Genomic DNA, 21,887 nt, shown 5'->3' on the forward strand with positions numbered 1-21,887 from the left:
TAGTTAAAACATTACAGAAACATTAGAACCTTTTAAATCAAACCACATTTAATACTTTTTTCTGTGTTGTTCTTTTTCACCTGCATTTATATGTCTGTCATATAACCAGTTATCATTTTTTTATGTTCTGCTTATTAAATTTATTTGTAAATATTTTTCAGCAGTCTTCATAAAATTTTCATATTTGTTAAGTACTTTCATATTTCTTTTCAGTCTCAAAAGATAAGATAGTTTATCCCCATTTTAGAAGGTGGTGGTGGGTCAGTGTCAAATTCTGCCCATCTATGCAGACTTCTGTTCAACTCAGATCCAATTCACTTTGAACACAACCACCAACCACCTCTCAGTGGAAGCTTGCTTGCAAGTTGCAGTGATGCTGTTAGCCTGGATAGACTAGAGAAATAAATTCATAAACACTCATATGTATACAAGAGCTTTATATAAAGAGTAATTATACATTAAGACAACATCCCAACCCAGTCTAGATCAAGTTTGTAGGTCTGAAATTAGTCCATATGTTCGATACCAATCTATAAAGTCCTCTTCAGACTCATGAAATACATGCAATGACACTGAACGCAGGAAGATCATAGGCCAGTGAGTGGGAACGCTGTGGATCCAGTGGTGTTATAAGCATCTCAGCACTGACAGGAGGCTCCACATGGCTCCTCCAGCTCAGCGCACTGGCGTAGCTCCATGTGTCTTGTCAGTTGCAATGATTCCCAGAGAATGAGGCTGTGTCCCACCTCTAGCCAGCTATTTATCTCCTTAGTGCCTCCAAATGAGGCACTCAAACTACGACCTAATTTGACAGGCTAACCTCCACCCCTTCACTCTTGAAATGTCAAATTGACAACAGATTACCGTGTGTAACTACCACAGATGCTAACCAGGTTTCAGCAGAACATCTAAATTTCTAGACTGTAACCCTTTACAGTAGTAGAAAGCCCTGTCTTTCTCCCAAGGAGCAGCTAGTGATTTGGCTCACAGCCTAACATGGATCCACCATGCCACCCGGGCTCCTCGCTGTCTACTCCTCAGCCAAGGAAAACCATACAGAACACAATGGCTCTTCCCTAAGCCAATTTCAGGAATGGTCCCGTTACCCGCGGAGATGCTACGAGTTGGGGTAACTAGACTGCAGCTAACTAGAAAGACAGAATGGTTCTCATGACGTTGGACAAATATCCGGACACCTTTTCTCATGTAGATATACATGCTGCTTGTCATGCAATCCGTTAGTGTGCCAGACTCATGATTCAGTACAACAACGCTGAGTCAGGCCGCCGCACGCAATGCAAAATACGCACAAATCTGAATCATGCTCAAAAGTAGGAAAAGAATCAACAAAGGGATGATGCCTACAAATCCCATGGAAATCTTAGATGAAGTGAGGTTTCAGAAAGGGAAGATATGTGAAAAGGCAACTGATAGGGTAAAAGGACTCACTTGAGGTTCGTTAAGGCTTAGGAGAGAGCCTCATGGAAGCAGTCGGATGCCCTAAAGAGAGTATCTGGCAGTGGAACCAGAATGGGTGGACATATCAGGATATAAATGGAATTTTTTCTGACAAAAGTGTTTCATCCTCTGGGTTTTCATGCAGATAGAGCCAAGCAATGGAACAAGGAAACCACACCAGTGTCTCTGAATTTCTCCTCCTGGGCTTTTCAAGTTGGCCAGGACAGCAGGCCCTCCTCTTTGCACTTTTCCTGTGTCTCTACCTCACAGGACTCCTGGGGAACTTGCTCATCTTGCTGGCGATTGCCTCCGACCATCTCCTCCACACACCCATGTATTTTTTCCTCGCCAATCTGTCCTTGGTAGACCTCTGTCTTTCCTCAACCACGGTTCCCAGGATGCTGCTGAACATCCAAACACAGGTGCAGTCCATCTCCTATCCTGCCTGCCTGGCTCAGATGTACTTCTGTATGATGTTTGCCAACATGGACAACTTTCTTCTCACAGTGATGGCATATGATCGCTATGTAGCAATCTGTCACCCTTTGCACTACTCCACCATTATGACCCAGCGCCTCTGTGCCTTTCTGGTGGCTGTCCCCTGGGGCATTGCCACTTTGAACCCCCTTTTGCACACTCTTCTGATGGCCCGCCTCAACTTCTGCTCTGACAATGTCATCCACCATTTCTTCTGCGATATCAACTCTCTCCTCCCTCTGTCCTGTTCTGACACCAGCCTTAATCAGCTGATGGTTCTGGCGGTGGTGGGGCTGATCTTTGTGATACCTTCAGGGTGCATCCTAGCATCCTATACGCAAATCATCTCTGCTGTGATGAAAGTCCCCTCTGCCCAAGGAAAACTCAAAGCTTTCTCCACCTGTGGCTCCCACCTTGCCTTGGTCATTCTTTTCTATGGAGCGATCACAGGAGTTTATATGAGTCCTTCATCCAACCACTCAACTGAAAAAGACTCAGCAGCATCAGTGATTTTCATGGTCGTTGCCCCTGTGCTGAATCCCTTCATCTACAGTCTAAGAAACAATGATCTGAAAGGGGCTTTAAAAAAGGCCCTAAGACTGAATAAAATCTTCTCCTAGGGATTTGTACTCCCTGGGGAGTTTAACATGAAGAAAATCTTTATGCTATTGTCATTTCAATTTAATAACATAATAAGTTAGTGTTAAAGACAAGCACACTTGACATAATACATATTTCCTATACACTGTAGGAAAGAGATAATCACAGCCACTATCCATTTGAACTCTCCTAGAAATTACTGGTGTTGACAAATATTTATAAAGTCCATGACAATTACAATGAAAACATGATATGAACATTTGCATACATAATGAATAGACCACAGATAGCTCAGATTACTGCAGGGTTAGACATGGCAATGCAGAACAGAGGATAATTATCTCAGGACAGTCGTTCTGCTAAAGGGGAGTAGAGTAGATAACAAGAGTGTCATGCATGGAAATCACTAGAGAACAAAGTTGCTATGAAATCAAAGGTCCAAGTCATAACTGTAATGTGAGATCAGAGGGAGAAGAAATTGATGAGGGCTGAGAGGGCAAGGGTAGCTTGGACAACACTTAATCTTGCTCTTAAATGACAAATGAGCTCTACATAAGAATGAAGAATACACTAAAAGCACATGAAGATTTCTAGGGAAGAGAGGGAGCATAGTGTTATTATATATAATAATCTGAGTCAAGAGAATGGTCTGTAGTAGAAGTAGTAAGAGTGAGCGATGGACAGTTATTCATCACCCCTTTTTAAATATTGATTCTTGTTTTATAATCATAGTATGTGAATTTCCTATAGCCTGGTCTTTTTTCCTGGTGGGTGGTGGTGGGGGAGTGTGATTTATGTCTATGTCTTTTTCTTAAATTTGATCTATATTGATAATTGTACTAACTTATAAAGAATTGCCTCAGAGCTATTAATCATCATTTAAAATTTTTTAAATCTATATTGTTAATCACTCTGAAATATGTATAGTTGCTACTATGTTTTTAGTGTTGCTAGGTGCTGATAGGTTTGTTCTGACTCACAGTCATCCTACATACAACAGAGCAAAATATTGCTCAGTCCTGTATGATCCTCACAATAGTGTGTTGGAACCCATTGTTGCTACTATCAATCCAACTTGTTAAGGACCTTCCTTTTTTATTTTGAACCTCTACTTTACCAAACATGATGTCTTTTTGCAGGAATTAGATCCTCCTGATAATATGTTCAAAGTAAATGAGACCAAGTCTTACCCTCTTCTTTCAAGAAAATTTGTTCATTCTCTGACAATCCATGGTATATTCATTATTTCCCAGTGCCATAATTCAAATGTGTCCATTCTTCTTCAGTCTTCCTTTTCACTGTCCAGTTTCACATGAATATGAGGTAATTGAGAACACAGGTATATCATTTAGTCAAGTGCACCTTAGTCATCTCTTTTCTTTTTAAAATTTTAAAAAATATCTTTAGCAGCAAATTAGTCTAGTGAAACCTATCATTTGATTTCCTGACTGATGTTTCCATGAAAACTGGTTATGGATACAAGTAAAATAAAATCCTTGACAACTTGAATCTTTTCTGATTATCATGACGTTTTCCTGCTGTCAGAATGTTTGTTTTCTACATGTTGAGGTGTGATCCACACAAAAGGCTGTCATGTAATCTCTGTCAGTAAGTAAGCTTCAAGTCCTCTTCATTTTTAGCAGGCTAAGTTGTGTCACCTGTATCTCACAGGTTGTTCACGAGTCTTCCTCCAATCCTGATGTAATGGTCTTCTTTATAGAGTCTAGTTTCTCAGATTACTTGTTCACTACACAGGTTGAATAAATAGTGATATAACAGTGATCTGGTGCATACTATTTCCAATTTCAAACCAATGTTTTTTTAGTGATTACCTGTGATTTGTAATGAATATATTAAAGTTCATCAGTGTCTGTATTCTCCCCCCAAACAGAACAAGTAATATACCTCCTCCTCTTCTCTGAAATCCCCATTTTAAAATCATCTCCGTTTTCATTTCAGTTTAAGTGATCAGTATAACTTTCTTTTGAATATCATTTTTATGATTCTTCCCAAATGGGAGCTAACATGGTGATAGATGTTTCTACACTTTGTTAGGATTTCTTTTGAATGCTATTAACAGAGGTGGATAAAAATGAAGTGGCTGAAATAAAGCAGATACTTATTTTTATTGCATAGGAAAGCAATTTAAAAGGTGGGTAGTCCACAATTGACAAGATGGTTTCCCAGTGGTAACTGATGCTCTTTCTATCTTTCTGTTTTACCATGCAACGCATATAGATTTCACCCCCAAGGTAACCATATGGTTCAACTTGGATACTGGGACTAGAGAAGAATACAGAAGGAAAAGTAAAATGATACCTTGTCTTCCAGCTAAGTCAAACTGCCTTATTGAGCTTTCCAAGGGAGAAAAACAAAAACCAGAAATTCAGGCAACAAAATGATTAATATATTTTATTGACTTGCATTAATACCAACAGAGACTGAGAAACTCTGGTAAATTGGATCGTTAGCCAACCATATCAATGTCAGTTGTTAAGAAGGGGCGGGAATAAAGTAGATAATTAGCAGTCTACTTTTATAAAGTATATAACTTTATAAAAATGACAACTTTTTATAAAGAGAGCCTTAGTGCCACTGTAGGTTAAGCACTGGACTGCTAACTGCAAAGTCAGTGGTTCAAACCCCTCAGGCACTCCCAGAAGAAAGGTGAGGCTATTTACTCCCATAAAAAGGCAGTGAAATTTGAGGGGTTTTTTTTTTTAGTTTTTATTGTATGATATTTCACTGTATAGACAGATTCTTAGTAATGCCCAACTATGAATTTTGAATGGTTTCTAATTGCTTGTATCACAAACAATGCTTCAATGATTCAAATCTTGAATTTGCATCGTTACAAGTATGCGAGTATATCTACCAGATATTTTCCCAAAGAAAGATTTCTGGATCAGTAGTCAAACTGAATATGCATACACATATGACAATTTCTTCACACTAATCAATTTCATGGCCTGGTTTTTCTATGGGAGTGTTCATGAATGACAGTTTGTAATTTGAAATATTTGGCAGGAAAAAGAATTGCTAGAGATTGTTTCTTCTTTAGCTATTCTTTGGTGTTTAAAGAAAACTTACCATCCTTGTTTTTTTTTCAAACTTAAATCTTTATTCAGAGTTCTTTGGGAATATTCTTGATGCCATTCACATGGAATTTTAGTTTTAGTGAGTCCCTGTTTAAGGATTGCCTGATGATCCCTAGGCTTAATAGAAAATAATGAAAAACAGGATCCACACCTTTCTGTTGGGTTAAAGGAAACTGTTTAAGACAAAAGTAATAGAAAAAAAGAAAGAAAAGATGTATTACTTGTTATTGAACTTTGAATTTCAGACTAGTTTTAGATTTGCATAAAAATTGTGGGAGTTCCCATATGCCCTACACTTAGGTTGCCCTCTTATGAAATGAGATTTATTCCACAGACACAAGGCTGGTTCAATACTATGGAATCCACCATATCATCAGGCCAAATAGGCAAAATCATAGGATCATCTCATTTGAATCATAAAAAAGTATCTGCCCCCAAAATCCAACATCCATCCATGATAAAAACTCTCCGCAAACTAGGAATCATGGGAACTTCCTCAATTTGATAATGAATGTCTGCACTAAAAAAGAAGGAAAATGCTAACATCACACTCAACGATGAGAAACTGAAGATTTTCCTCTAAGACTGGGGAAAAGGCCAAAATTCAAAGCACCAACAATGTCAAACACTGATGAGGATGTGGACCAATGGGGACTATGACTCTGCTGATGGAAATGCAAAATGGTGCAACAACCATGGAAGACCGTTTGGTAACTTCATATCAATGTGAACATGATTTTACAAGAGTATCTTACATTCATGATCCCAGGTACCTACCGGCTTTGAAAACTTATGTTCACACAAAAAACCTGTACACAAATGTTTAAGTACCTTCTTATGTTTTAAAACTAGAAACAAACAAAATATTATTTAATAGATCAGCGGTTCTTAACCTATGGGTTTCTACCCCTTTGGGAGTTGAACGACCCTTTCACAGGGGTCGCTTGATTCATAACAATTACAGTTATGAAGTAGCGAGGAAAACAATTTTATGGTTGGGGGTCACCACAACATGAAGAACTATATTAAAAGGTTGTGGCATTAGGAAAGTTGAGAACCACTGCAATGGAGGAAGTGAACATCAAATGGCATACATCCATGCAATGGAATACTATTCTACAATAAAAAGCAATCACTAATCAAGACATGCAAACACATGGATGCATCTTAAACATATATTGATTTCCTATTTTAAATTTCATTGATTTCTGCTCTAATTTTTGTTATTCCTTTTATTCTTCTTCTGGCTCAAAATGTTCTTCTTTCTCTAGATTAGATGCACTGATTTTACTAGCTAAGATTTTTGTGGTTCTTATTCATCTAAATAGCCTCATCAGTGGAGAGAGAAATTAGAGACAATAATGAGAGGTATGGGCAAGAATCCAGTTTGAAAATGTGGTCATGAGGAGCAGTAACCACAAATTAACTTGTGAAGAAAATGGGGGCTGTGCAGGTAAAACTGTAAGAGAATTTAGTAATAATACTCAGGCAAATTGCAAAAGAAAAATGTTTAGCAAGTAGATAAAAATGACTAAGGCTGATAGTTTAAATAAGATAGCATCTAGTTAGATTCACCCACCCGGAGGTCCTGCTGCCAGACCAGAAAATTGGGAGGTAAGGTGAAGGAGACAGGAAAGCGGAGTCCTGGAATTAGAATCAGGGTGCTAGAGTCTGTTCTGAATTCCGGTGGGTTTTTTTTTAATTTCCACTGACAAAGCAAACCAAGAATACACTATATCACTCTAGGTTTGGCATGCTGGGCATGTGGGCTTCAGCTGAGCAGCTGCCTGATCCTAGGTTTGACAGCAAGTAGTCATTTCCCCAGACGGACACCCAAGAGGGGAAATAATCCCAGACCAGAGGAGAACCTCTAGTCACAGGACCCCACACCAAAGGTTCCTGTGCTGTTAGCTGGCTTGAGCTCATAGCCTGGGGATCACATCTAACCAATCTGATCCGTCCTATTACATGGACGGCTCCAATTCGCAGAAGTAACAGTAGTGATTCATATACGCGGGCAGCTGAACTGGTATGGATGTGTCTGTGGCTGCACTCTGTCTCTCCCCTCTGTTCTCTGTGTTAATTCACATCCTTCATCCCCTGCCCACAGGGACTCCCCACCTCATCACGGATAACATATCATGGGGGCGGGGCAGGGGGCGCATTACCATGAAAGTTCTTTTTCAAAGTCTTGTTTTCTTATCCTATTAGAAATGGATACCCTTGAACCCAAACAAAAACACCGGTCATATGAGGCTAGTTTCAAAATGAAGGTTGTGTCAAGAGTAAAAGAGAGCAATAATAGTATTGCAAGTAGGGAATTCTGTGTTGACAAAAAGCAAGTGAGGGAGGGGTAGAAAATGAAGGCTGACTTGGAACAGATTCCAAAAGCTAAAAATGCTCGTCATGGTCTAATGTCTTTCTATGGGGCTCTAGAGAGTGAATTGCATAAATGGGTTATGGAGTGTCGTCAAAATGGTTACTGCGTAACATACATGGGAATCCGCATACAGGCTCTACAAATGGCTAAGGATGACAAATATAAAGCACCAGGCATTGAAAAATTTGCTGTGTCAGCAGGATGGTGTACCCGCTTCATGAATAGGTTTGGCCTACTCTGTTTGAGACAAAGAACAAAGATTTCCCAGAAATTGCCACAAGACCTTGAAGAAAAAATTACCGTATGTCATTCCAGTCATTTATTATAAAACAAAGAAGGATTTATAATTATGACCTGGCAGATATTGGGAATATGGATGAAACTTCCATGACTTTTGATCTTCCAATCAACAGAACTGTGGCAAGTTTAGAAGAAAAAAACATTTTTCTCAAAACCACAGGAAATGAAAAAAAAACAAACACTTTACAGTTGTTCTATCATGTTTGGCAAATGGAACTAAGCTGTGTCCTGTCATTGTTTTTAAAAGAAAGACCTTTCCTAAAAAGATCAATTTCCCACCAAGAATTACTGTGCGTGCACATGTTAAAGGCTGGATGGATGATATGGAACAAAAAAATGGCTAAAAGAAATTTGGAACTGACAACCAGGAACAGCCTTAAAGAAAAAGCCATCATTGTTTGGGATATGTTCAGAGCCCATCTATCTGATGACATTAAAAAAAATTAGGCAAAATCTAGTAAAGTTACTTTAGCCATTATTCCAGGTGGGCTTGCATCTATATGGCAGCCTCTGGATATATCTTTAAATAAGCCTTTTAAAGACCATGTGTGATGGATGTGGCATGAGTGGATGTCATCTGGTCAAGCCCGACTAACAAAAGGAGGAAATCTCATGAAGCCTGACATAGAGTTAATAGCAAAGTGGGTTCGAGATGCATGGGAAGACATTCCAGAAGACATGGTGTGACGTGCCTTCCAGAAATGTAGTATTAGTACTGCTATGGATGGCAGTGAAGACTGCACTTTTTATGAAAATGACAGCAGTGATGGTGATGACGGCGAATTCAGTGAGGACAACGTCTATGATGACCTCACACCAGGTGAAGTTCTGCATTGGGATACTGATAATGATTAGGAATCCAGTTTTGAAAGATTTTAACTGTTTACATTTTAGCTTGGTTGCTGATTGAGCTCAGGGAATAGTACTCTTAAGGAATCATTGTTGGTTCCTTATTGTTTTTGTTGAACCTATTTTCTACTTACTGTGCTGGTTTACTAATGTTAAATGACTTGTTATCCTTTTATTTATGTTTTTAATTAAAAATAAATATTTAACTACATTACCCCACTGATGTCTCAATTTTTAGTATTTTTATTTTCATTTGTTTTGCTTATTGAAACTCACCAAGAGCTTCTGCATTTTCCACCCTACGCTTAAGTCGAGTCAATCAGTTTTTCTGATTTCCCAGGTAATAATTACATACCTCGGCTTATACTCGGGTCGGCTTATATTCGAGTACATATGGTAATTCAATCCCAGCTGGTGGGGTTGGGGTGTGTGTGGAACCTCTGAGCTATTATAGCATGAGCGGTCCTGGTGTGAGCTAGGACAACAAGTCCATCTCCACTTTCAGTGATCCTACACACATTTGGGGAGGTCTTGCCTATGCTGGGGCCATACATGGGGCTGAGGGATCTCACACACACACACACACACACACACACACACACACACTCCACCCTCTGCAGTGCTACATACAGCAAAAGGAAGTTATACCAGTGAACTCCAGCATTCAGCACCACTGTAAGAACCACTGCCAGGCCTCTGCTGTGACCTTGTCTACAAGGATAATTCCACCCAGCATCTGTGGGACCCTACACCAAGTGGGCACACCACCCCGTTAACTGGAGGCAGGGTTGGAACTCCTAAAGCCCCACAGTCAGGCAATCAATTATCTCCTTACTTACCACTGTTTTCTTCTATCTTTATTTTCTTGCTGTTCTATCTTTCCTACCACAGGCAGTCTCAAGGGGCCCACTTTTGTTTGTTTGTTTGTTTGTTCTCCTTTCCCTCTTCTTTTTCTCTTTTTTTCCTCTTTTCTCCCTCCCGTTCCTTTTATATGCCACTGATGGCTTCCCAGGCCACTAACCTCCACCAATGGCAACTCAACCCAAATAGCAGGGGGAACTCTAGCCTGCCCACTATGGGAGTGCTGCACACCACATAAGGCAGCTGTGGCAGCCCTCTACAGGGCTCTATGCTGCTGAGGAAACCTCAGTCTTGCCTCTAAGGTTATCTCACAAACTAGGGCAATTCCACTCAACACTGCTGAGACCTTACACTAAAGGGGCACACCAACCTGCCACCTTGGAGCAGTATTTAAACATCTCTGGACCCACGTCCAGGCAATGAGGGATCAGATATCTCTTTATTCTTTCTACTCTCTTTCTTCTCTTTCCTATCACAGTCAATCTTAGGGAACACAGTTGCACTTTTCCCATTCTTCCCCTTTCTCTTCTTTTTCTTTCTTCTTTCCCCCGTCTTCTTCTTTCTTCTTTTTTGTTTCTCTCCTCTCCCTCTCTTTCCTTCCACATGCCACTGTTGGTTTCTAGCCCCCTACTCTCTGCCTACAGCAACTCTATGCACCCAGTGGGGAGAGCTCCAACCTGCCCCCTGTGACAGTGCTGCACATGGCACAAGGCAGTGTAATACACGGCATGAAACTCGGCTATCTCGTTATATTTTCTCTCTTTTTCTTATTTTTCTTTTCCTTCTTTTATCCCCTTCTTCTATCTCGTCTCTCTTTCCCACCATAGTCTCAGCAGATTCAGTTTTTCTTTTTTGTTGTTTTCTTTTTTGATAGTTTTTACATTATTCTTTGCATTTTGTGTGTTAGTATTTTTTAATTTTCTGCTCTTGTTTTTGCTTTCTTCTTTCTCTCTTTTTCATCTCTTCTCCCTGTCTTTCCTTTACAGGAAAGACAAGTGGCTGTCTTACAAGCCACTACTGGCCTCCAGACCACTCCCCTACACCTAGGGCAACTCTGATGGCCCAGTTGGGAAGCTCACGCCCACTTGTTGACTTTACATGCTGTGGGGGAAATCTCACCCATCCTCTACTATAACCCAAACAGCTTAGGGATCTCCCCTTCAAATGGCTGGGGTGCTCCAGCTTATACTCCAAGACACGAGAAGTGACTGAGGGAACATCTGCCTTCTGTTGGTGGTGCTCCATGATGCTGTGGGAACCTCAGTCCAACCTCCACATTGATTTCTTTGACTAGGGTAATTCTGCCTGCCATCTGTGGTGCTCTACACCATGGAGGGTGCACTCACATGCCCTCTGGGATCCTACAGTTGCAGATGGAAACACCACACACACTGGAGGCTCTCCAAGCACTATCTTGAGCAGCCAGTGAAGTGCAATGCTCATGTGCCCCCAACTACCTAACCAGTGTCCTGTGAGAGGACTATCCAATTCGCATTCAAAATAAAGGAATACTGGTCAGCTAGAGTAAGAGTGAAACTACAAGAAGGTACAGCAGTAGTCAGACCTCCCAGTGCAGCTACCTGCAGGTAGTTCATAGAAGCACTCATGCAAATCCCCGAAGAGAGAGCCCAGTGCGCTTTGACTCTGGAAGATGGCTCCAGGCTCCTCTAACACAACACATAAACAGCAACCAGTCCCAACAAATCAGGAGAAACAGAAGACAATGCCGAAAGAAGTCATGAATCTAATGAGGTGCATAGAAGAAGCAGATATTGACTTGTAACAGAAATAAATTTTCAGAATGCTGCATGGAATCGTACAGGATATGAGGGAAGCAATGCAGAAAAAGGATGAAATGATAGAGGTGATAAAGCCAATGCGACAAAGGGAAATACAAGTCTTAAAGGATGAAATAACAAAATCTAGTACCAAACTCACAGACTCTACCAATAGACACGATGAGGCAGAAAATCACACTAGTGACCTAGAGTATAACCAGGCAGACCTCAACAAACTGGAAAAGCAGTAAAAATAAGACAATCAAAGAAGTTGAAGAAAACCTGAGAGCCATGTCTAATGCTATGAATAGAGACAATATTTGAATAATTTGACTACTGGGTCAAGACACAACAAAGAAGCTAACAGTGAAAATAGTGAGGGAATTCTTAGAGGAAAACTTCTCCAGCTTAATAAATGAAAATTGGGCAATCATTTAGGAGGCCAAAAGAACACCAGTCAGACTGAATCCAAAGAAGAAATCACCAAGACACATAATTGTCAAATTATCCAACTATGAGGAAAAAGAGAACATCATAAGAGCAGCTAGGGAAAAACAAATAGTCACCTATAAAGGTACCCAAATAAGAACATGTTCAGACGTATCAGCAGATACGATGTAGAATAGGAGGGAATGGAGTAACAATCCAAAAATTGAAGGAAAATAACGCAAACTCAAGAATATCATACCCGGTAAAATAATCTATTAAGATAGATGGAGAAGTAAAAGTCTTTCCACACGAGTAAAAAATCAAAGAATACGTGAAAAGAAACTCAACCTACAAAAGATACTTGCCGATCCAGTATGGGCAGAAGATTAACATTCACCAAGTGAAAATAAGAGACCATCACATAGAACAAATCCACCTAGAGGGTGACAAATAGGGGGGGGGGGGAAACAAGATAGCATTAGTGCAATAGGAAAAAGAAGGCAAGAATGAACCACACACATATACACACAAAAAACTGATATGTAGGTAGGTAGGAAACACCCAACACAAAAGGTACAAGAAGTCATCACAGAGTCCACAGATGGATGTAGTAACACTGAATATCAATGGCCTGAGCTCAGGCATTAAAATAAAGAGGCTAACAGACTGTCTCAGGAAACATAATCCATCGATCTGCTGCCTATAGGAGACACATCTCAAGGCTAAGACAAAAATAGACTGAGAATTAAAGGCTGGAGAAAAATATACCAAGCAAATGGCAATGCAAAAAAGCAGGGGTAGCAATCCTAATCTCTGACACAATTAATCTCAAGGTAGAAGGCACAACAAGAGACAAGAAGGGACACTATATAATGCTCAAGGGAACAGTAGACCAAGATCTAGTGAGCATAATTAATACATATGCACCCAATGAGAAACCCGTGAAATTAATAAATCAAACCCTCCAAAAGATGCAAAAATAAATCACAGGATCAACAATTATAGTGGGTATAATACACCACTCTGAAAATGAAAGATCCCTGGGAAAGACACTCAACAAGGAGGCTACATATCTAAAGAGTAAATTTGGACAACTTGATAGATATTTTTCAGAGCTTTCCATCCAAATGCAAAAAAATTACATTCTTTTCAAGCGCACATGTCACATACTTGAAGATAGACCATATGCTGGGACACAAGATGCACCTGAATAAATTCAAGCTCATAAAGATTATACAGACGTCTCTGACAACTGTGCCATAACGCTGGAAATCCATCAAATAACGATTAAGAAAACAAAGGCAAACAATTGGAGGATGAGCAATTCTCTATTGTAAAAGGAGTGGATATTGGCCCAGACCAGAGATGAAATCAGGAAGTTTCTAAAAATCAATGAGATTGAAAATAGGACATACGAAAACCTTTGGGATACGGCAAAGGTGTTTATCAATGGAAGGCTGACAGCAATACATGCACACATGAAAGTGGAAGAGAGATTCGTGGATGATATACTGGCACAAAACTTACACTAATTAGAGCTGTCAACAGAACAATACTACTAATAGCAAAAGGAAAGAAATAATAAGAATCAGAGCTGAGATACAGGAGAGGGAAAAAAACTATGGAAAAAATAGTGCAGCTAAAAGTTGGTTCTTTGAAAGGATTAACAGAATTGATCTACTGGCAAACCTAACCAAAGAAAGGAAGTAACAAATGTCAATTGAAGGATGAGGGATGTAACAGGTGACATTACAAGGGACCCTAATGAAATCAAAAGGATAATTGCACAGTAGTATGAAGGCCTGGACTCTAAGGAATTCAACAACTTAGAATACATGGACAAATACTTGGAAACACAATCCCTCCCTAGACTATCCCAGGTGGATGTCAAGAACCTCAACAGACCTATAGCAATAAAAGAAACAGACAAGGTTATCAAGGGATTACTAACAAAAATTCCCCCAGGCCAGATGGCTTCACAGGAGAATTCTACCAAACATTTAAGGAAGAACTAACACCAAATCCTACACAAACTCTTGCAGAACATAGAAAAAGACAGCAAACTCCCGAACTCCTTCTATGAAGCTAGTATAACTCTGATACCAAAACCGGCCAAGGATCCCACAAGGATTGAGAACTACACAGCAATATCCCCAATGAACATCAATGCAAAAATCCTTAACAAAATACTGGCCAACAGAATAGAAAAGTATACAAAACAAATCGTTCACCATGACCAAGTGGGATTCATACCAGGGATGCAGGGATGTTTCAACATACGAAAGACCATTAGTATTATTCACCACATTGACATGAAGAGCCACATGATAATATTGATAGATGCAGAAAAAGCATTCGACAACATCCAACACCAATTCCTGTTTAAGACACCTGAGAAGATAGGAATGGAAGGAAAATTCCTCAAGACGATACAAACTATATATGACAACCAATAGCCAACGTGGTAGTCAATGGAGAAAAGATTAAAACAATTCCACTGAAAAACAGGACCAAACAAAGTTGACCCTTGTCCCCGCTACTATTTAACATCATACGGGAGGTCCTAGCTAACAACATAAAACAATGAAAAGATATGAAAGGCATTCATCTGAGGAAGGTAGAGGAAAAACTATCATTATTCACAGACAATATGATTTTATACTTTGAAAATCCCCGAAACTCTACAAATTGAGTGTTGGAAGCAATAGAGGAATATGGTAGAGTGGCAGGATACAAGATGAACAAACAGAAGTCTATCGGTCTGCTATACACATCAGACAAGATCACAGAAGAGGCAATTAAAAAGGCAGTGCCCTGTACAATAGCCAAGCACAAATTAAAATATCTAGGGGTATACCTGACCAAAAAAAAAGATTTACGAGGAAAACTACACTATTACAAGAACTTTTAGAGAACACTATTACAAGAAACCAAGAGTGACCTCAACAAATGGAACAATATCCCATGCTCATGGATTGGAAGACACAATATAGTAAAGATATCAGTTCTGCGAAAGGCACTACTTACGTTTAATGCTATTCCAATACAAATACCATCATCCTTCTTCAAAGAATTGTTAAAACTGGTTGCCAACTTCATATGGAGAGGGGAGAAGCCCAGAATTAGCAGAGAACTCAAGAAAAAGGACAACATGAGAGGGCTTGCTCTACCTGACTTTAGCACATATTATACAGCCACAGTGGTCAAAACAGTGTGGTACTGGCTTAACAACATATATTTAGACAAATGAAAAAGAGCTGAAGACCCAAAAATAAAATCATCAGCATACAGACAACTTAATTTTTATTTTTATTTTTATTTATTTTTTTTTTAGTGTTAGCTTTTTTAAACTTATTTTTTATAAGGGCCCAAAAAATATCAAATGGGAAGCTGATGCCCTCTTCAATAAGTGGTGCTGGACAATATGGATATCTTCCTGCAGAAAAATGAAGCAAGACCCTTACCTCACTCCATGCACAAGAATAAACTCAAGGTAAATCCAGACCTTGAGATAAAATCCCAAACAATTAGGGCCATTAATCAGGGAATTGGGACTACCCTGAGAACCTTGGCACAGGGAATACATAAGCTATCGGAATAGGGAAGGATAAAATAAAGAGGAGGCACAAATTGACAAGTGGGATATACTGAACATAAATCAATTGTGTACATAGAAAGAATTCACCAAGAATGTAATAAGCGAGTCCATGGACTGGGAAAACATCTTTAGCAATGACACATCAGACACAGGCCTTATAACTACCATACTTTGCAAGCTTGCAGTAAGGAAAAAAAAAAACTGCCCACTGAGGAAGTGGGCAAACACCTGAACAGAAGTTTCACAGGGGAAGAAATCTGACTGGCCAATAAACATATGAGAAAATGTCCCCGATCAGTAGCCATAAGAGAAATGCAAATGAAAACACTGAGATGCCACTTAACACCCACAAAGATAGCCCAATTCAAAAAAATCAGGAAGTAACAAGTGTTGTAGTGGCTGTGGGGAGATAGGAATTCTTCGTCCACTGCTGGTGAATATGTAGGAATGTGGAGCCATTTTGGAAATCGATCTGGCAATATCTAAAACAGATGGAAATTGAGCTACTATAATAGTTAGCCTAAGTAAAGCCATTTTATACCATGCAATCTTTCTGCACCAGTCATTATCAAAATAAAACCAAAAAACAAAGAGCCCCTTATCCTTAGAACCAGCAAAAGACTATCCTGTACCAGGAAATTGTGCAACCACAAAGTCTACTTTTGTACCAGCTTGCTCAGCTGTGCTGCTTAACCGCAGATCTGCTTCTGTGCCAGCTTGCTCAGCTGCACCGCGCAACTGTTTGATTAAACCATATATAAACCTAAGTCTGTAAGCAGCGGGACCGGCCAGCCAAGCTCCCCCTTCCTTTCATGCTGCTGGTCCCTGCGCAGGTTCTCCTCCTCCTCCTCCTCCTCCTCTTCCTTCTTCTTTTTCTTCTTCTTCTTCCTATTCTTTTGTTAATAAACTCTTTTAATTCTTCCAATCTCACGTCTCAGTTGTTCTTGTCTGGTTTATGTACAACACTACCATATGACCCAACAATCCCCCTACTGGGCATATACCCAGAAGAGGCAATAAACAAACCACAGCCAGACATCTGAACTCCAGTGTTCATCACGGAACAGTTCACAATTTCAAGGAGTTGGAAACAACCCAAAATCCATCAAAAGATGAATGGATCCAAAAAACTGTGGTATATACATACAATGGAGTACTATGCATCCCTAAAAAGCAGTGATGAACGCATGAAGCACATTGTCACATGGGGAGAACTGGAGGAAAGCATGCTAAGTAAAGTAAGTCAAGCACAAAAGGACAAGTACAACATGACTCCACTGCGGTAACCTTAAAAAAAAAAAACAACAAAACAGGGCATAGGGGAAAAACTGTTATATACATACATCCCTGGATGAGTTCCAGCAACTATGGCAGGGGCCAAACCCAGTCCAGGGATACATACGGCAGCCAACTAAATAAGAGGGAGAAAGAAAGAGGGAAAAAATAATATATGGGTAGGGGGGAGCAGGGCACTAATCTACCCAAGGGGGGGTATTGTTTATATCTTTACAGAAGGAGAGAGAGACCAGACTTCAACCCAATGCACCAAGATGTGAATAAAACATACCAGCACGTACCAGGGAACCAAAAGAAAGGTCTGCGGGGCGACCCCAATCTGAACTCTGGTGAGCCTCTCCCTTCCACTCCCTCAGAAGAATGCACTTCAGAAGACAGCACTGGGGCTACAGCTTGGGTAGAGGGGCACATCGGGTTAGAGCACACAGGAGGAAATGCAAAGGGATGGAGAGGGAGGAGAGGATATCCTGGTCCACCAAGCCCCAAGGATGATGATCCTGCTCAGAGCAGACAACACACAGGGAAGACCATAGGGCTGGCCCCACCATGGGACACAGTGCCCCGCAATGAACCATGACGCTGTAGGGGACAGCACTGGAGACACAGTGCAGGAATAATGCACAGTCTGGCCACATCATGCTGGGGTGAGGCACTGAGGGCATGCAGCAGAGTGGTAGGGGGGGTCAGAGTAATGAAACCCCTGGGGAATACCAAAAATAGACTTGGGAGACAGAGTGTAGCACCCTATCAAACTTGACTGGAAAACACTCATAAAGACCAACAAACTGACCTTGAATTATTTATAGGCTTTTCCATTTTTATCATTGGCCTTCTTTTGTTATTATTATTTTATAATTGTTTTTGCTGTTGTTATTGTTTTGTTGGTTTTGACTTCCTTTGCAGTTTTATTTGGCTTTGCCTGGTTTTTGCACTTATTAATGTGTCTGCATGTCTATCTAGATAAGATAGGCAGGACAAACAATTCAGAGATGAAAAGAATAGGACCATTGGTTCTGGGAGAATACGGGAGTAGGGGAGGTGGGAGAAAGGAAGTGGGATGGGGGATGGAAACCAACCTAGGGACAAAGGAGCAACAAGTGAACTAAAATCAATGGAAGGAACGTGGTAGGCTGCTGAGTGGGGCTCAATCAAGGCAATGTAGCAGCGAGGAATTACTAAACCCAAATGAAGGCTGAACATGTTGGCAGGACAAGAAAGAAGTAAAAATGAAATAGAGGAAAGAACCAGGAGGCAAAGGACATTTATAGAGGCCTAAATACAGGCATATACATATATAAATATATACATAATGAGAGGGGAATAGAGCTATGTACTCATATCTATATGTTAAGAAGGTTGCTGGACATCTTACAAATCGTATTAGACCAGAGTATGCACACTGCTACAAATAAGAGCCTACATACAACACAGGGAATCATGGATAAACAAACTCTTCGGGCCAGGAGGATTAGAGGAGGGTGGGGGAGAAAGGGGTAATTGATCACACAGATCAACCTAGAACCCCCTCCCAGGGGGACGAATAATGGACAAGTGGGTGAGGGGATGACAGAGGACAATGTAAGATATTGGAAAAGAATCTATAACTTATCAAGGGTTCATCAGGGATGTTGGGTGGGTCAGGGAGGGAGGGGAAAGAAATGGGGAGCTGATATCAGGCTCAAGTGAGAAGAGAATGCTTTGAAAATGATGATGGTGGCATATGTGCAAATGTGCTTGACACATTGAAGGAATGTATGGATTTTGATAAGACATGTAAGAGCCCCCAATGAAAGTATTTTTAAAAAATGACTAAGGCTATGATCAGAGGAATAAGAAATAAATCTAAAATTTGGCTGGTTCAGGCTTCCAGTTTTAAATGCTGTAAGTCAAATTAGAAATTAAATAATAGGGTATGTTACTATCCTGTACTGTTTGAACCAAAGAGGTCTGTAGGTGTCTGGAATGGCCTGTCAGGCACTGGACAAGAACATAGGAGCCAGAAATCCAAGCAGCAAAATAGAATTCCACTGGTCTCAGAAAAGACAACACAGCATCATCTGATGTAGAACCACACAAGGGGTGGTTAACAACATGTTGGAGATAGTAGCATGAACAAAAGTAAGACAAGCAACAAACTAAAACAAAACAAGCCAATGACAAAAAAACACAAGAAGAAAGAAAAGCTTGTAGTTAGTTCAATGACTCTGTGTTGGCCTTCAGGAGTGTTTTCCAGTGGAGGCTGTTGGGGCACCAAGTCCTGGACCCAAATTCTACTTTTTGGTATTCCCTGGGGACTTCATTGCTCAGTTCCCCTTCCTGTTCTATTCTACCCTCTTAGTGTTTTGCCTCAGTGTGGTGGGATCAGATCATGCGGAATTACCACACTGTGTCTCCAGTGTTGTCCCCTATAGGGCTATGGGTCAGTGAGGGATGTTGTGTCTCATAGTGGGGCAGGCCAAGTGGTCTTCTCTGTGGGTTGGCTGCTCTGAGCAGGAATATCGTCCTCAAGGCTTGGTGGGTCAGGGTGTGCTCCACTCTCTCTTCCTCCCCTTTCATTTGACCCCATGTGCTCTGATCAGACATATCCCTCTCCCGTAGCTGGAGATTTAGTGCTGTCCTCTGAAATAAATTCTTCTGGGGAGAGGGGCAGAATACATGTAGGTGGGAGATTGGGGCCAGCCCATCAGACCTCTCCACTGGTTCCCTACTATAAATAAGATAGGCTTGATGAATAATCAGTTCAGGGGGGGGGGGCATAGGAGAGAGGGAGGTGGGGGAAAAGGAAGTGGTGTTAACAAATCCAGGGATATGGGGAAAACAGTGATCCAAATCAGTGGTGAGAAAGGTGTATGAGGCCTAGTAGGGCGTGATCAACGGTAATGTAATCGAGAGGAATTACTGAAACCCAAATGAAGACTGGGCATGATAGGGGACAAGAGAAAAGGCTAGGAAGCAAGGGGCATTTATAGAGGTCTAAATAAAGGCATGTACATATGTAAATTTATATAAGGATGTGGAAATAGATCTATGTGCATATATGGATAGGTTTAGTATTAAGGTAGCAGATGGAGATTGGGCCTCCGCTCAAGTACTCCCTCAGTGCAAGAATGCTTTGTTCTATTAAATTGGCATTCCATGATGCTCACCTTCCTGACACAATCACTGAAGACAAAGCGGGTGCATAAGCAAATGTTGTGAAGAAAGCTGATGGTACATGGGTATCAAAAGATATAGCGTCTGGGGTTTTGAAGACTTGAAGGTAAACAAGCGGCCATCTAGCTCAGAAGCAACAAAGCCCACATGGAAGAGGCACACCACCTTGTGCGGTCACGAGGTGTCGAAGGGATCAGTTATCAGGCATCATGAGAACAAAAAATTATATCATTGTGAATGATGGGGAGTGGGGAGTGGAGACCCAAAGCCAATCTGTAGACAATTGGAGACCCCCTTACAGAAGGGTCATGGGGAGGAGACGAGTCAGTCAGGGTGCAGTGTAGCAACGATGAAACATACGACTTTCCTCTAGTTCCTAAATGCTTCCTTTGCCACCACCACCCTCACTATCATGATCCCAATTCTACCTTAAAAATCTGGCTAGACCAGAGGATGTACAGATAGGAACTGGAAACATAGGGAACCCAGGACAGAGGATCCCTTCAGGACCGGTGCTGAGAGCGGTGATACTGGGAGAGTGGGGTAGAAAGGGGTAATGGATTACATGGATCTACATATAACCTCCTCCCTGGGGGACGGACAACAGAAAAGTGGGTGAAGGGAGACGTCAGGCACTGTAAAATATGACAAAATAATAATTTATAAATTACCAAGGGTTCATGAGGGAGTGGGAAGCAGGGAGGGAGGGGAGAAATGAGGAGCTGATGCCAAGGGCTTAAGTGGAGAGCAAATGTTTTGAGAATGATGAAGGCAATGACTGTACAAATGTGTTTGACACAATGGATGTATGTATGGATTGCGATAAGAGTTGTATGAGCCCCTAATAAAATGATTTTAAAAACAAAAACAGGTTGGAACTGTAGGAAAGGACATTTGTATGGCAAATGGCGGGGTGGGAGTCTCAGGGTTAACCTGCACTAATGTCTGACTGGTGGCTCAATGATGCTCACAAAAAGTTACAATCTTGGAAACCCTATAACTCAAAACGCTCGTAGTCATCCAGTTGATTCTAGCTCATAACGACTCTGTACAGGGCAGGGTAGAACTGCACCATCCATCCCAGATTATAATTCTTTATGGCAGTAGAAAGCCTCTTTCTCACCTTGAAATTAGTAGTCAAATGCATAACCACTATACTACTCTGCCACCAGGATTCCTGCAGAAACCCTATACTAAACTCGCTGCCATTGAGTTGATGTTGACTCAGGTAGTATATATGACATTGACAGGGTAGAACTGACCCTGTGAGTTTCTGGGATTCCTTATCAGAATAAGCCCTATTTCCCACAGAGTGGCTGATGATTTGCAGTTAGCATTCCAACACAGAAACCACCACAACACCAGGGCTCAACCTGTAAGGTAAGACAAGGCAAGGCAGGGCAGGGGAGTTCCATTCCATTTTGTTATGTTCCATCCTGTCCCTTCGCCATGGGGTCATGAGAACTGCTTTTCATGGAAAACTATATAGATCATGGCAGATAAGGCCAAGGCAGACTCACAATTTTTGAAAGACTGAGTTATAAAATAATAGGTTTTTATCACTGAAAACCACATAGGGCATACCTGGGAGGGCCAATGAGTGACAACCA

The 21,887-nt window shown here is 40.9% G+C and overlaps 1 protein-coding gene across 1 annotated transcript; it reads left to right on the forward strand.

The window, feature by feature from the left end:
* Window positions 1–1,616: 1,616 nt before the first annotated feature.
* Window positions 1,617–2,555, forward strand: LOC142441094 (putative olfactory receptor 1F12P). Its single transcript, XM_075543182.1, has one exon. It carries the CDS (start codon window positions 1,617–1,619, stop codon window positions 2,553–2,555), a length of 939 nt encoding a protein of 312 aa, XP_075399297.1.
* The last annotated feature ends 19,332 nt before the right edge of the window (window positions 2,556–21,887 follow it).

This window comes from Tenrec ecaudatus, chromosome 1, assembly GCF_050624435.1.
Source record: "Tenrec ecaudatus isolate mTenEca1 chromosome 1, mTenEca1.hap1, whole genome shotgun sequence".
In the NCBI taxonomy this organism is placed as follows: domain Eukaryota; kingdom Metazoa; phylum Chordata; class Mammalia; order Afrosoricida; family Tenrecidae; genus Tenrec; species Tenrec ecaudatus.